Below are 14508 nucleotides of genomic sequence, written 5' to 3'. Positions count from 1 at the left end.
ATTTTATTTCAATTGACTGATTTCCTTATGAACTGTAACTCAGTAAAATATTTAGAAATTGTTGCATTTATGTTTTTGTCAAGTGCAATTTCCCTGTGGTCTGTGACTCCTAAATGTGACCATCCTTGATTTAAAACATGACTGAATAAAAATTATCGTTATTTTTGGTTAAAAGACAATTTCTTCCAAGAGTAGGCTAAAGCTGTATTTGTGGAACTTGCACTACACAGTATGATAATGACTAGATTGTTAACTGATTATAAACCAAAATGGGCACCTTTTGTTGATGTCTCCTTTCCCTCCGTTTTTCAGAGGCGACCAATGGGAACGTCCCGGCCGGGCAGCGGCCTCCACCTCGGATCCGCAACGTCCAAATCAATGGGCAGATCGTCAAACTGAAGTACTGCTATACCTGCAAGATCTTCCGACCACCTCGTGCCTCACACTGCAGTATATGTGACAACTGCGTGGGTAAGGGAGAGCGCTCTTCTCCCTCCTGCTCCCTTCAGTTTTTAATTCATTTTGTTATCATAGAATAATTCACTCTGAGACTGGGTATTGTGTTGGGGACTAGCTTTTCTTTTATCAGCCTGTGAAGGACACATTCTACAGAAGTTTTTAAATGTTTGCTCAAGACTTGACCTTGCCTACATTGATTTGTCAGTGTTGTTAATACCACACACAGGGCAGTTCCATGGAAAACGCCTTCCTTCCAGCTAATAAATACGCCCACTAGTTTTATTCAAAATATGTGATTAGATTTTTTTTTAAATTAAAATTCAGTGAAATACAGCACAGACTTGATTGCATTGAGGAAGAAGTAGTGTATTTTTGTTTCGTCTTGCTCCTGGGCAAAGCTGTATGTACATTAAACCCTCTTCCTTCATTGATTCATTGATTGTATTGAGCCCTTAGTGCAGAGTATTCTGTAAGGAGACAGGCTGCTGTGTCATGATGGGGGTGTGTGACCCAGACAGACTGCAGCAGGTGCACTGGCTACACACAGACGGCCCTGTGTTCTAACCATGACTGTGCATAGAGGCACACACTGATCCTCCACCGTCTTCTCTATCCTCACTCTGTACTTGCGCGCGTGTGTGTGTGTGCCATATATGATTTAGTAGTCGATAATCTACACGAGGCTCATATACCGTACATCAACAGATCATGCGGTATATCTGATGGTTCTTCCTCATTGTTATTATGCTCCAATGCAGAAGTCTCTTCCACCTGCATGCTGTTAATCATTTTCATTTAAATAATGTTGTGAAACTATCCAGGGTGTTTGTGTTATCTGCCACAGGGAGAACAGTTTAAAGCAAGATGTTTTGCCTCTAAAGTTATCTGACCCTGCATTCACTAATGAGACGGGGGTCACTATATTCAGACCAGAGGGAATTATAGGGAAACGGCTCCTATTGCCTGTAATAACCGTGCGCTCGTCTTTGAGGGTTAGTGACCTTTCGTAGTAGAGGACGTTGGTTAATGGGTACTTTACCTTTGTTGAACAGGTTGTCAGAATTAGTTAATGTCTGCCTTCCACGTGTTTAGCTAGGTAATGTGATGCCAATATGTTGGTCGGCCAAATTCATTACTGGTGTGTGTATGTGTGTCACTCTCTCTTTGTTATAGCCTGCAGTTTACTCTTTGTTAGTCAAATGTCTTTTACTGTCTTTGATACATTAAACCAGCAGAACTTTGGGGAAGGGTCTATCCTACGCACTCATTGGCATCTCCAAGTTAAATTGAACAAAGTTTGTTTTTGTGTCTGATGGAGTGGCATTTGATCCCATGGCCACAGAACCTCTTCCCATCGGTCTTTAACCTCATTCCCCTCTCTTCTTCTCTACAGATCGCTTTGACCATCACTGCCCCTGGGTGGGCAACTGTGTGGGCAAGAGGAACTACCGTTACTTCTACCTGTTCACCCTGTCCCTGTCCCTGCTCACCATCTATATCTTCACCTTCAACATCGTACACGTGGTGATGCGTGAGTATTCTCCTGGAGCTACAGGGAGGGGTGGGTGTGTGTGTGTGTGTGTAGGGTTTGGCACGCCGGAATGTTACTGTTGTCACAGCCAAGACCAGAGCAGCTTTTGGTATTATATTCTAAGGTAGGTCCAGGTCAGTTTCAGACCATGACAGACTTCCAGACATGGTGTTTACAGATTGGTGGATAGGAAATTCACAGGTTTGCGGGAAGCTGTCAATATTGACAGTTGAGGGAATGTAACCGAACTGGATGGGGCTCGCCAAGTGAGTGATGTGGGCTAAATATGGTGATAAGTGATGAAACCGAGACCTAGTTCAGCTGAGGCTTGACTAGAGCGTGAAGTGACATGCAACGCTAACTGCCTGGATGACACACACTCTTTTGTGTTCCTATATGGGCCTTTACAGACAGCAGGAGAGCAGGGAAAAGCATAGAGCATTTAAAGTCAGGATAGTTAGCTCCAGGCTTCTGAGCTTAATTCAAACCTCAGCCAGCGTACTGTCAATGTCATCCCTCATTTTTAGGAATTGTTTATTTTTTTAATGGTTGAGTGAGTGAGAGGGGAATATTTAAGTGCATGTCTTGGAGCTTATTAGATGTGTTTGAGAGCTTGAGTGTATCACAGAAACCCTCTTAACGATGTACACGTCTCTACAGGCTCGGTGAACTCTGGGTTTGTGAAGACACTACAGGACACACCTGGGACATATCCTTTCAGTTCCACAAAGTTTGGGGTCACTTAGAAATGTCCTTGTTTTTGAAAGAAAATCACTTTTTTTTGTCCATTTAAAATAACATCAAATTGATCTGAAATACAGTGCAGACATTGTTAATTTTGTAAATGACTATTGTAGCTGGAAACGGCAGATTTCTTTTAAATGAAATATCTACATAGGCGTACAGAGGCCCATTATCAGCAACCATCACTCCTGTGTTCCAAAGGCACGTTGTGTTAGCTAATCCAAGTTTATCTTTTTAAAAGACTAATTGATCATTAGAAAACCCTTTTGCAATTATGTTAGCACAGATGATGTGATGTTAGGTAGCTTCTTGTGTAAATATTTTCCGTCTGGATTTTATTAATGATTTGTATGTCAACTCTTGTGGGTTCGATTACAGGCCTAGAATTCCAGCATTCCGGAGTCGCTTCTTCACTGTTAACTTTGCGACTGGTGTTTTGCGGGTACTATTTAATAAAGCTGCCAGTTGAGGACTTGTGAGGCGTCTTTTCTCAAACTAGACACACTAATGTACTTGTCCTCTTGCTCAGTTGTGCACCGGGGCCTCACATTCCTCTTTCTATTCTGGTTAGAGCCAGTTTGTGCTGTTATGTGAAGGGAGTAGTACACAGCGTTGTACGAGATCTTCAGTTTCCTGGCAATTTCTCACATGGAATAGCCTTCATTTCTCAGAACAAGAACAGACTGACGAGTTTCAGAAGAAAGTTCTATGTTTCTGGCCATCGTAGCTTCCCCCTTAGGGCCACTAAAAGAAACGAAGACACTATTAATTATACAGAATTTAGTTTGAGTCAAATTGAGTTATATGGAGTTATAAGCTGAATCGTCACTGGGACATGTAATGTCATTAGTGATTGCAGTAATATCATGAAAGACCTATCCTTGACCTGTGGACTTTGAGAGCTTGTAGTACAGTATCTGTGCTGTTGTTTCCTTAACCTGATCCCACTGTGCTGGAAGTGCTGGTGTGCTTCTTCACCTTGTGGTCAGTGGTGGGACTGACAGGCTTCCATACTTACCTGATCTCCCTCAACCAGACCACCAATGAGGATGTGAGTATCTGTATTCTCTACCATTCTCTATAGTTTTTCTCAATAGTTTTAAACTAGCATCCTCTATCTATCACTGGTGATTTAAAGAATGGAGATATGGAAAGGGAGGTAATTTTAGGTTGACACAGCTGGTCGTCTTGAAAATATCAGACATAGGGCAGCAGCACTAGGTCAGGGAATCATGGATTATCTTGGTAATTTACTTCTTTTTTTTTCGTGGAATGTCCTTTTTCAGACAGACAACTCTTACAACAAATCACAAGTTTGGGTAGACAGGGCTTAAAATTGTGCTCATTAAAAAGTCTTACCATAACCAGTAGGCAGACCTGCCAGAATGTTGCGATATAAAACCAAAGTTTGCAGGCAAAACCTTTGCAGTTGTTTTAGTGAAAGTAGTTGATACAAACTAGTCACTTGTGAAATTCACTCTTGCTAGTTACTATTTTGTGTCCGGGGGATGTTTACGCTAGGGCAACAAGTGGATAAGGCAATGTTGGAAGAAAGCCGGATGTCTCCACTCTGCCCTTTCCTCTCTGCCAAACCACGTTTAAGTACAGGCAGGTATGCTGGAACATTGGTGCATTGTGGGAGGCAAGCCTTCTCTCTAGAGACACTACACAGCTGGACACTTGAGTAAAAAGTTTTTACATGACCACAGATCTGGGTTCAGATTAACCCTTCCCCTAGTACTTAACCATAAGGAGCTGCAATAAGATCGGACCCTGTGTCAGTTGTTAGGATCTTCTTCACTCCAGGGTACTGTTAATGCTAAAAGGGGAGTGCTAACATGGCGGGGCTTCATGTGGCTGGAAAGATACACACTTAGGGTGGGTGGCGTAAACATTCCAGTTATACCACCTGTCAGCTGTCACCTTGGCAACCACACACCCTTTTTGTTCTTTGCAGTCTTAGTTGGCACAAAGGCTGGAATCAATCAAATCCATCATAGCAATGTTTAGTTTATATGACCATTGTGTATAAACGGCAATGCAGGAGTGATTGAAGTTTGATACATGGCACTCTTAGATACTCAAATCCGTGGGTATTACATAAACAATAAAAAAAATAATTAAAAAGCTTATTGAATATTGAGGCATTTCACAAGTTTGTCAGTGTCGCTACCGCCTCTCCTTGCCCTCACTCCCAGCTGACCTTGTGTTGGTGTGGCGGGAGGATTCTGCTCTGCAGTAGTGTCCTGTGTATGCAGCCATACAGTGCCTTCGGAAAGTATTCAGACCCCTTGACTTTTTCCACATTTTTGTTACGTTACAGCCTTATTCTAAAATTTACTAAATAGTTTTTCCCCCTCATCAATCTAGACACAGTAGCCTATAATGAGAAAGCAAAAACGGGTTATTAGACATTTTTGCTAATTTATTTTAAAAAATGATCACATTTGCATGAGTATTCAGACCCTTAAGTGTTCTTGGGTATGACACTACAAGCTTGGCACACCTGTATTTGGGGAGTTTCTCCCATTCTTCTCTGCAGATCCTCTCAAGCTCTGTCAGGTTGGATGGGGAACGTTGCTGCAAAACTATTTTCAGGTCTTTCCAGAGATGTTCGATTGGGTTCAAGTCCGGGCTCTGGCTGGGCCATTCAAGGACATTCGGAGACTTTTCCTGAAGCACTCCTGCATTGTCTTGGCTGTGTGCTTAGTATTGTTGTCCTGTTGGAAGGTGAACCTTCGCCCCAGTCTGACGTCCTGAGCGCTCTGGAGCAGGTTTTCATCAAGGATCTCTCTGTACTTCGCTTCATTAATCTTTGCCTCGATCCTGACTGTCTCCCAGTCCCTGCCTCTGAAAAACATCCCCACAGCATGATGCTGCCACCACCATGCTTCACCTTAGGGATGGTGCCAGGTTTCTTCCAGATGTGACGCTTGGCATTCAAGCCAAAGAGTTCAATCTTGGTTTCATCAAACCAGAGAATCTTGTTTCTCATGGTCTGAGAGTCTTTAAGTGCCTTTTGGCAAACCCCAAGCGGAACCACCAAGAGTCTTGGTGGTTCCAAACTTCCTCCATTTAAGAATGATGGAGGCCACTGTGGTGTTGGGGACCTTCAATGTTGCAGACATTTTTTGGTACCCTTCCCCAGGTCTGTGCCTCGACACAATCCTGTCTCGAAGCTCTACAGACAATTCTTTCGACGTCATGGCTTGGTTTTTGCTCTGACATGCACTGTCAACTGTGGGACCTTAAATAGACAGGTGTGTGCCTTTCCAAATCATGTCCAATCAATTGAATTTGCAGCAGGTGGACTCCAAGTTAGAAACATCTCAAGGATGATCAATGGAAACGAGGCACACCTGAGCTCAATTTTGAGTCTCATAGCAAAGGGTCTGAATACTTATGTAAATAAGATATTTCTGTTTTTATTTTTAATACATTTGAAAACTTTTGTCTAAACCTGTTTTTGATATGTCATTATGGGTTATTGTGTGTAGATTGCTGAGGATTTGTATTTAATCCATTTTAGAATATGGCTGTAACAACAAAATGTGGAAAGGTCAAACGGTCTGAATATTTTCCGAAGGCACTGTATATCTGCATCCAAGTCTCTCCCAGATCTGAGTGCAGAGGTGCTGGCAAGAGGCAGAGATGGTAGTAGCTGTTGAAAGCTGGAGAGCTCTTTCTCTACTTTAATGTTTTATTCCTCTTCTTTCTCCCCCTGCGCGCTGCCAGCCCTCTTTTTACTGGTATTGAGCAGTGTGAGCAAAATGAGCCACTGTCCCTTTGGTAGCAACACAGCACCGTGGCTGTCAGCCTGCCTTGTCTGTCATCAGGCTAATAATAGACATATCAATACCGGCAGGGGCTTGGCCCGCAGCCAAACGTGTGTCGTGATGTGACTATCAATAATACGATGACATGCTATTTATCGAATAATTAACTGTAATTATTACGTGATTTAATCATGTAACAATCAACTCATTAGTAACCTGGGACACCACGGGAAAAGTTTTTTAATGAGTTACTGTTTACCGAATTAACTTAAGAATAGATCAGACTATCTCTATCATAGCAGCCAACCATTTGCTCATATCAATCTCATTCTAAACATTGCATAATCCGTTAAATCTGCACAAACCCTAGTCTACATGACTCAGTGATACACAAATTGGCTTAGTTAGTAAATAAATAATTAACTAAATAATCACACAGAATTACATAAACACACACAGGATAGATTATACATTGATTACTAACAATGTGATAAAGTGTCCCTAGTGGACTAACTCGGTATGACGGCTGGTTACACAATGAAAGGGGTGGGGAGAGAAGGAGAGAAAGGAATTCAACGATCGTACATACAGTTGTATAATACGCTCATCGTACATATGGATATTTAGCACCCTAACAACCGCTCATTTCTATTTAGAAATGCAATGTACATATTTTTCACTTGTATGTCTTTGTCATCTCTCTCTGAAATCACCCGATCCGTTTGTGACGAATAGTTCGACAGTGTCTGTTTGTGTAAGTCTCTGGTTGTCCACCAGAGGTCACCATGTCCTTAGTAGTTGTAGTAGTAGCCTTCTTTGTTCTGGAAGTGTTTGTTAGACTGAATACATCAGACATTCCAATGGTCCTTTGATAGGGAAATGTGCTTCTTTTCTCGTCTTCGGTCGAGTTTCCTAGTCTACGTTACATGCAGAGCTGCAGGTGGTGCATGTCTAGTCTTCTCTGAGTTTGAGGGTCTTACCATTTTCTGGTCTTGTTGTTTTTTTAAAAACATTTTGTAAAGTGTGGACCAAACCCTCACGTTCTCTGGTCTCAATGGTTGATTATTCAGGGTACAGCTAGAACCACTCTACACACCAGCAGCAACCCAGCATGTTTTGGTCTAATCATGTGGGTGGTTACTGACTGGGTAAAACTTTATATAAAAACAATTATCTAATTTAGAAGGCTAAAATCACATTTCATCTTCACAAAAGTTTAGCAATTCTGACATATATACATTGTGAAAGCTCTTAAAGTTACAATGTTTCCGTTAAACCGTCTTTAATGACATCACAAAATCCCAAATTATACGACATAATCATTGTTTGCATCCTCACCGACAATTTCCCACATTCTTTATGTTAGGAATAATGTTTCATTATCCACTTTTGGATGTTGAAGTTCTTTTGGCAAGAGTCTCTATACAACTCAGACATTCCATTCTTGGATACTGAGAGGCAGAGGGGGAAAGTTCGAAACCATTTACGACTGGTCGTTAAGTCATGAAACCGACCCAACTTCAGGTCTCTCTCGGTAAGAGAGTTTGCATCTTGCTGAAGCAGGGTTGGGCTAGATTCATTCCAATTCGGTAGATTCCAGAACTGAAATTCAAATTTCCTCCTTTAAAAACAAAGAATTGGACTTGGATTGGAATGGAATTGACCCTAGGTGGAATAGATGACACGATAAATGTGTTCCTTCCTATATGTGTTTCTACTGCATTTTTTTTAATGGGGGACTTTATTTTTGTCTAAAACAGATCAAAGGCTCATGGTCTGGAAAGAACCGGGTGCAGAACCCCTACAGCCACAAGAACATCATCAATAACTGCTGTGAAGTGCTGTGTGGGCCTGCATACCCCAGGTAATGTACTGTGCTGTAGGACCACTAGTGCGGTGTGGGCCTGCATAACCCAGGTACTGTATTGTAGGACCACTAGTGCAGTGAGGGCCTGCGTACCCCAGGTATTGTGGGGTAAGACCGCTAGTGCTGTGTGGGCCTGCATACCCCAGGTACTGTACTGTAGGACCACTAGTGCTGTGTGGGCCTGCATACCCCAGTCACTATGCTCTAGGACCACTAGTGCTGTGTGGGCCTGCATACCCCAGTCACTATGCTGCATACCCCAGTCATTATGCTCTAGGACCACTAGTGATGTGTGGGCCTGCATACCCCAGGTACTGTGCTGTGTGGGCCTGCATACCCCAGGTACTGTGCTGTGTGGGCCTGCATACCCCAGGTACTGTGCTGTGTGGGCCTGCGTACCCCAGGTACTGTGCTGTGTGGGCCTGCATACCCCAGGTACTGTGCTGTGTGGGCCTGCATACCCCAGGTACTGTGCTGTGTGGGCCTGCGTACCCCAGGTACTGTGCTGTAGGACGTGGAAAATACTCTTCTTCTCATGGTCTCTCTTTTTTTCTCTTGCTAACTTGTCTCTATAATATTCTTCTTCTCTGTAGCCACCCTCCTCTGTTGTCCTCTTCCGACCGTCACCCATCCCTCCCTCGTCTCTCTATCTTTTGCTAACTTAGTCTCTCTTTTTATTCCCCTCATACCGTAGCCTCCCTCCCTCCCTTGTCTCTATCTCGTTCTCTCTCTCCCTCCTCTCTGTTTCGGTAGTGAATAGGTTGGTGTTGATGACTGATTTGTCTGTTTTCCCTTGGCAGTGTCTTGGACAGAAGAGGGCTGATGCGGGATGATTTGCCTGTTCCCACATCCGCTGCCGAGCCTGCCACCAACAGCAATCCAGTGCCACAGACCACAGTAGGCACACACACACACACACTAATTTACTGTGTCTGGCACTAAAATCGTTCCAGCTTGCCAGACACAAAGCATAGTACAGTGAGCGTGCATAAAATATAGCCTAAATCAATAGAGCGAGAGGGAGGAGAGAAGGAAAGCAAAGGAGGTGTACAGGGAGAACAATGTACTGTAGAGCAGAAACTGTTTTCCTTTTTTATAGAGATAGTATTCAAGTACTCAGCGGCTCACTGTTCTGTAGCCATTTTCTGCCTCTGTTTGTACAGATGCCATTTTGCACCTTGCAATGTCTGCAGTTGCCATTCCGTGCCTATGTATAGCTTATCTACTGTTGCACCTCACTATGTCTAGCTATTTTGTGTCTCGCTTTGTGTCTGTATATTTCTACTGGTGCAATGTTTTGCCTTTTCACTTGCCCTGAATTCTAATACAGGCCAGCTATAAATAGTTCCTGGTCTTTGGTTACTATTAGAATCTTCTTATTGTGCCATGTTCCCTCTGCAGAAAACTACAGCTCCACTCATCCCCAACGAGCACACCCCTGACGACGCCAAGCCCAGCATCGCAGACTCTGCCATCGCTCAAGCAGAGAAAAGAAGCCCCTCCCCCAGGGAGGAGAAGATGCCCAGTCTACCCAAATCCCCACCGACTCCCACCAAAGTCCCGCCCTTGGCCTCACCTGAAACTGACGCTGAGGCCTCAATTATTGCCAAGGTTAAGGCACTCTAGCTGCATGGTGGGTTTTTTTCCTTGCCCCTTCCACAGTCAGTCACAACCTTTCTCTAAATGCTCTGTCTGGACCTGTGAGGGAGACACTTTAATCAGCTTCTGTATGAGCTATATGAGTGAGAAGCATCTGCCTGTAATGAGTGGAGAATAACTGCAAGGCTCCGATTCCCTGCTCATTCCACCAGATATGCAGAGTTGGTGCCCCCACCAAACCTGCATCCCCCTAAGTTAGTGACTGCAGGACTGCTTGATTGACATTCACAGTGCAGAAGGATGGTAGCTCGGCACCTTTCTCCTCCCTCTGAACATTGCATGGAAAAACACAGATAATGGGGAAACTAGGAACTGTGAACCCACTGGATGCAGATGACTGTATATCCTGGGTAGTGTGAGGCTGAAGGGGTCCTAAAATACCCAGGCGCCTCTGGATCGTGGCTACCTGTGGACTCTGATTGTTAATGCTACTGTTTCTGTCTTTTGTTTTATAGCTGTGATGATTTTTTTAATGTGAAGAAGCCAGTTCTAAAATACTTAGCATTGCAAAATATCTAACAAATACACTTGTTGTAAAGCCTCTAACACATCCACAATATTAGTCTGTTCTCAGAACCACACCGATCATGCCCCTATGCAATCCATGGGAAGCTGGGCAGTTGGCACAACAGCTATTAGGATGATGAGGATATGAGGACAGACAGCTAGTTTAGGGTGTGTTGAACAGTAAAACATGGCAGAGAAAGGAAACACTAACCATCGTTTATGGTTGCGGTAAAGAGGCAAACATTTTGTCTCTTCAGTAAGTGATCCCAATGAACATCTCTAGAAATGTTGAGATTAAGGTGCCGCCTCGGCTACTATCCTTCCATTTTTAGACTGTCACAGACACACACACACACACACCAAGGTTGGGGCCGTCATTATAAATTCAGTCAATTCAGAGGGTAAACTGAAAGGAAAAAAAGGTTGAATGATCTTCTGAAATGGCAGGCCGTTTCCAGGGTTACCCTCAGAGTTCCTGTATCTAGCATTAGAAGCAACCACTTTGGTGTGTCCCAGAGGGTGTGTCCCAGAGAGGGTGTGTCATTGTTGGGGGCATTTTCATTTCAATTCAGTCCATTCAGAAAGTAAACTGAAATTCCTATTCCAAGTTTTTTTTAAATCGGAGGAATTTCCAGTTGACCTTCTGAATTGACTTAATTTATAATTACGGCCCCAACCTGTGTGTGTGAGAGACAGACCGAGACAGAAGGCCTGATTACTGTTGACAGTAGACACTAGTTACAGTGCCTTATCAAAAAGCTGCGCTGTTACATGCAACTATAACTAAGGTTGTCGAGCTACAGAGACCCTTAGACTCCAGGTCGAGCTACAGAGACCCTAAGACTCCAGGTCGAGCTACAGAGACCTTTAGACTCTAGGTCGAGCTACAGAGACCCTTAGACTCCAGGCCGAGCTACAGAGACCCTTAGACCTCAGGTCGAGCTACAGAGACCCTTAGACTCCAGGTCGAGCTACAGAGACCCTAAGACTCCAGGTCGAGCTACAGAGACCCTAAGACTCCAGGTCGAGCTACAGAGACCCTAAGACTCCAGGTCGAGCTACAGAGACCCTAAGACTCCAGGTCGAGCTACAGAGACCCTAAGACTCCAGGTCGAGCTACAGAGACCCTTAGACTCCAGGTCGAGCTACAGAGACCCTTAGACTCCAGGTCGAGCTACAGAGACCCTAAGACTCCAGGTCGAGCTACAGAGACCCTTAGACTCCAGGTCGAGCTACAGAGACCCTTAGACTCCAGGTCGAGCTACAGAGACCCTTAGACTCCAGGTCGAGCTACAGAGACCCTTAGACTCCAGGTCGAGCTACAGAGACCCTTAGACTCCAGGTCGAGCTACAGAGACCCTTAGACTCCAGGTCGAGCTACAGAGACCCTTAGACTCCAGGTCGAGCTACAGAGACCCTAAGACTCCAGGTCGAGCTACAGAGACCCTTAGACTCCAGGTCGAGCTACAGAGACCCTTAGACTCCAGGTCGAGCTACAGAGACCCTTAGACTCCAGGTCGAGCTACAGAGACCCTTAGACTCCAGGTCGAGCTACAGAGACCCTTAGACTCCAGGTCGAGCTACAGAGACCCTTAGACTCCAGGTCGAGCTACAGAGACCCTTAGACTCCAGTTCACGACTCAGAACTCCAAATCATGCCAACTGTAAATAACGTCCCTTTTTTATACAGTTACCAATGAGACTTAGAGACAGCAGAAAATGAAGTAAAGCCATTGTTTAAATGTAAATAATATATGTAGGTGTTGAGAAAACTGTTGGGTCTATTGCTGATGAAAAGGGAAGATTGAGAGAGGAGAACCAGGTTGTCTCTGTTTTTGAGTGTATGTGGCCAGTGTTAGATATTTGCCTGTGAATGAACATCCACCTTGCTTCTTGCAAGTCATGCAACTTTTACATTTTTCCTCTTAGCTTCCACTGTCAACTTGGTGTCCTTGCTCCTTATCATCCACCTATTGCTGAGGACAGCTTTCATTATCTCCATTCCTCTTCCTCTCTGTGTTTCCCAGGGAAGATATTCAGTACACCAGCCATCTGTGGCGGGCTCATTATCAAACTGGAAAAGTGAGACTGCAGCTGCTTTCTCTCTTCTCTTTCTCATCTGTTCATTTCACACCAAACGGAGTGGAGAATTGAGGGTTTGTGAGAGGCGGGCAAGGTGTGAGAATTTCAGCTGCTTTTCAACTAGGCTAGGATTCACAAAAGATGGTCAGTGAGAATTGGGTGATATGTTAAACTGCTATTGGTTGACAATGGAGAGAGTTTGTATTACTCATTGTGTTGTATGTAAGGCAGAGTAATTGTGATGTATACTTATATAGAAACTCTAGTATAACAACGTTGAGTTTTTTAGCCACCTGATAGGCCCAAGATGATCATTTATACATGACCAGAATAGAATAATACTTTAGTAATCTGATTTAATTCATATAAAGGATTGCAGCTCTACTGTATATGGCCAAGCAGTATGTTTAAACTTCTGTTAATTTGATTTCATTTCACAAATATTCTCCGTTCCAGTGTATTTAAATTAGGAATGTGAGTAGGGGAGTTACTAGTTGTTACAATTTACACTCACTAACATTACAACAGTAACCCAGACTTTGTCCTGATTTGAACTATGAGTAAACGCAACCATCTACGTCCTTGCAGTGTTTTTATCACTATTTTAATTGTGCTCAGAAGGTGTAGGGTGAGGTTTCCCTAGACGCAGATCTTGAATCAGAATTTTACTCACTAATGTTTAAGGTTAGGATTGGGGGATGGGAAGCTGATCCTAAATCTGTTCCTAGGGGAGATTTCACCCCAGAGCTGCCGATAATGTAAGCTGCCTTTTGAAACAGACAACAAAGGGATGTTTTAATCAAATAGTGGTGTACATTATTTTCTGAATTTCTATGTATGCAATTGAGAAGGCCTTTCAGGAAATGTCTTCTATTTTAATCATTTTTTTCCACAAACTTTTTTTCATCTTTCGGAGCAGTTCTTAGGATTACCCTCAAACCAATCTTCCTATCAATTGAAGTTGAAAGAGTTTTTGTCCCTGAATAGTTTTCGGTTCTGGACAGTTGTAAAGATTCTCTTTCAATAGATAATTCCCTGCTGTATTGCTTCAATGGAGAGTGTGACTGTACTTGTGATTGTGATTAACAAATGAAAAGGGGAATGTTCATGTTTTAGCTGGTTGAAAGCTAATTGAACGGATCAGACACTTTTACTATATGCTATCTCTATGGGCATATAGTAATATTACATACAATGACCTGAGACGTTTGGAATTGTTTATCTCAATGTTGAGATAAACGTTTGGATGTATGATTTGGATTTATAATGTTACATGTGCACTACGAGGGTCTCCGATCTGAAGGCTCTGATCTAGACATGACAGTACATAATGCATACAGTACAGATACAATACCACTGATGGAATTATATTTATGTCCACTTTGTTTAGTAATAGCACTGTGATTATTTATATTTCATGATATTTCCCTCACTTTTTACATGATTGATTGGCGTATCTGGTAATTAAATGATATTGTCTTAATAATGTTGTCCCTGAATTATTGCATGGAATGGATTTTATCTGCTTGAAACAATCTGTCAAATTTGCATACAGGGAGGGGCCAGGAAATCTGTTCACAATAGACTCAGTGGAAGGATAAGGGACACATTTAAATACCATGTTTAGAAGCAGAAAACTTAGAACAGCTAGTGATTGTGTCATCTTGATCAGATAATGAAAACCATGTTAATGCGAAGTGTAAATGGGGCTATAAATATACATTTTTTGAGAAAGAGTATCTGCAACATTAGATCCTGTGACCTTCTGATCCCTGTCTCAGTGACTATCAGGGGGAGGGCACAACTTTTTACACACGTGTATTTGTGCATATAAACTCCCTTTTCAGGACCCTGTCTTTCAAAGATAGTTTGTAAAAATCCAA

The 14508-nt window shown here is 43.0% G+C and overlaps 1 protein-coding gene across 2 annotated transcripts in view; it reads left to right on the top strand.

The window, feature by feature from the left end:
• Nucleotides 1-14108, top strand: part of LOC115170160 (palmitoyltransferase ZDHHC9) — a 44787-nt gene extending 30679 nt beyond the window's left edge. The window contains exons 3-10 of one of the 2 annotated variants that reach the window (XR_003870976.1): nucleotides 313-471; nucleotides 1853-1990; nucleotides 2651-2699; nucleotides 3683-3785; nucleotides 8271-8374; nucleotides 9178-9274; nucleotides 9779-11334; nucleotides 11480-14108. Coding sequence is in view for 1 of the 2 variants with exons in the window: in XM_029726506.1 (XP_029582366.1) it covers nucleotides 313-471; nucleotides 1853-1990; nucleotides 2651-2699; nucleotides 3683-3785; nucleotides 8271-8374; nucleotides 9178-9274; nucleotides 9779-10003 (875 nt within the window). In the remaining variant the exon portion in view is untranslated. Of the gene's footprint in view, nucleotides 1-312; nucleotides 472-1852; nucleotides 1991-2650; nucleotides 2700-3682; nucleotides 3786-8270; nucleotides 8375-9177; nucleotides 9275-9778 lie in introns of both variants that reach the window. The other variant, XM_029726506.1, reaches the window with a different exon arrangement.
• Nucleotides 14109-14508: the final 400 nt, after the last annotated feature.

This window comes from Salmo trutta, chromosome 3 (assembly GCF_901001165.1).
Source record: "Salmo trutta chromosome 3, fSalTru1.1, whole genome shotgun sequence".
Taxonomy (NCBI): Eukaryota; Metazoa; Chordata; class Actinopteri; order Salmoniformes; family Salmonidae; genus Salmo; species Salmo trutta.
Note: the sequence above shows the minus strand (reverse complement) of the source record. Positions and strands in the feature narration are given on the sequence as shown.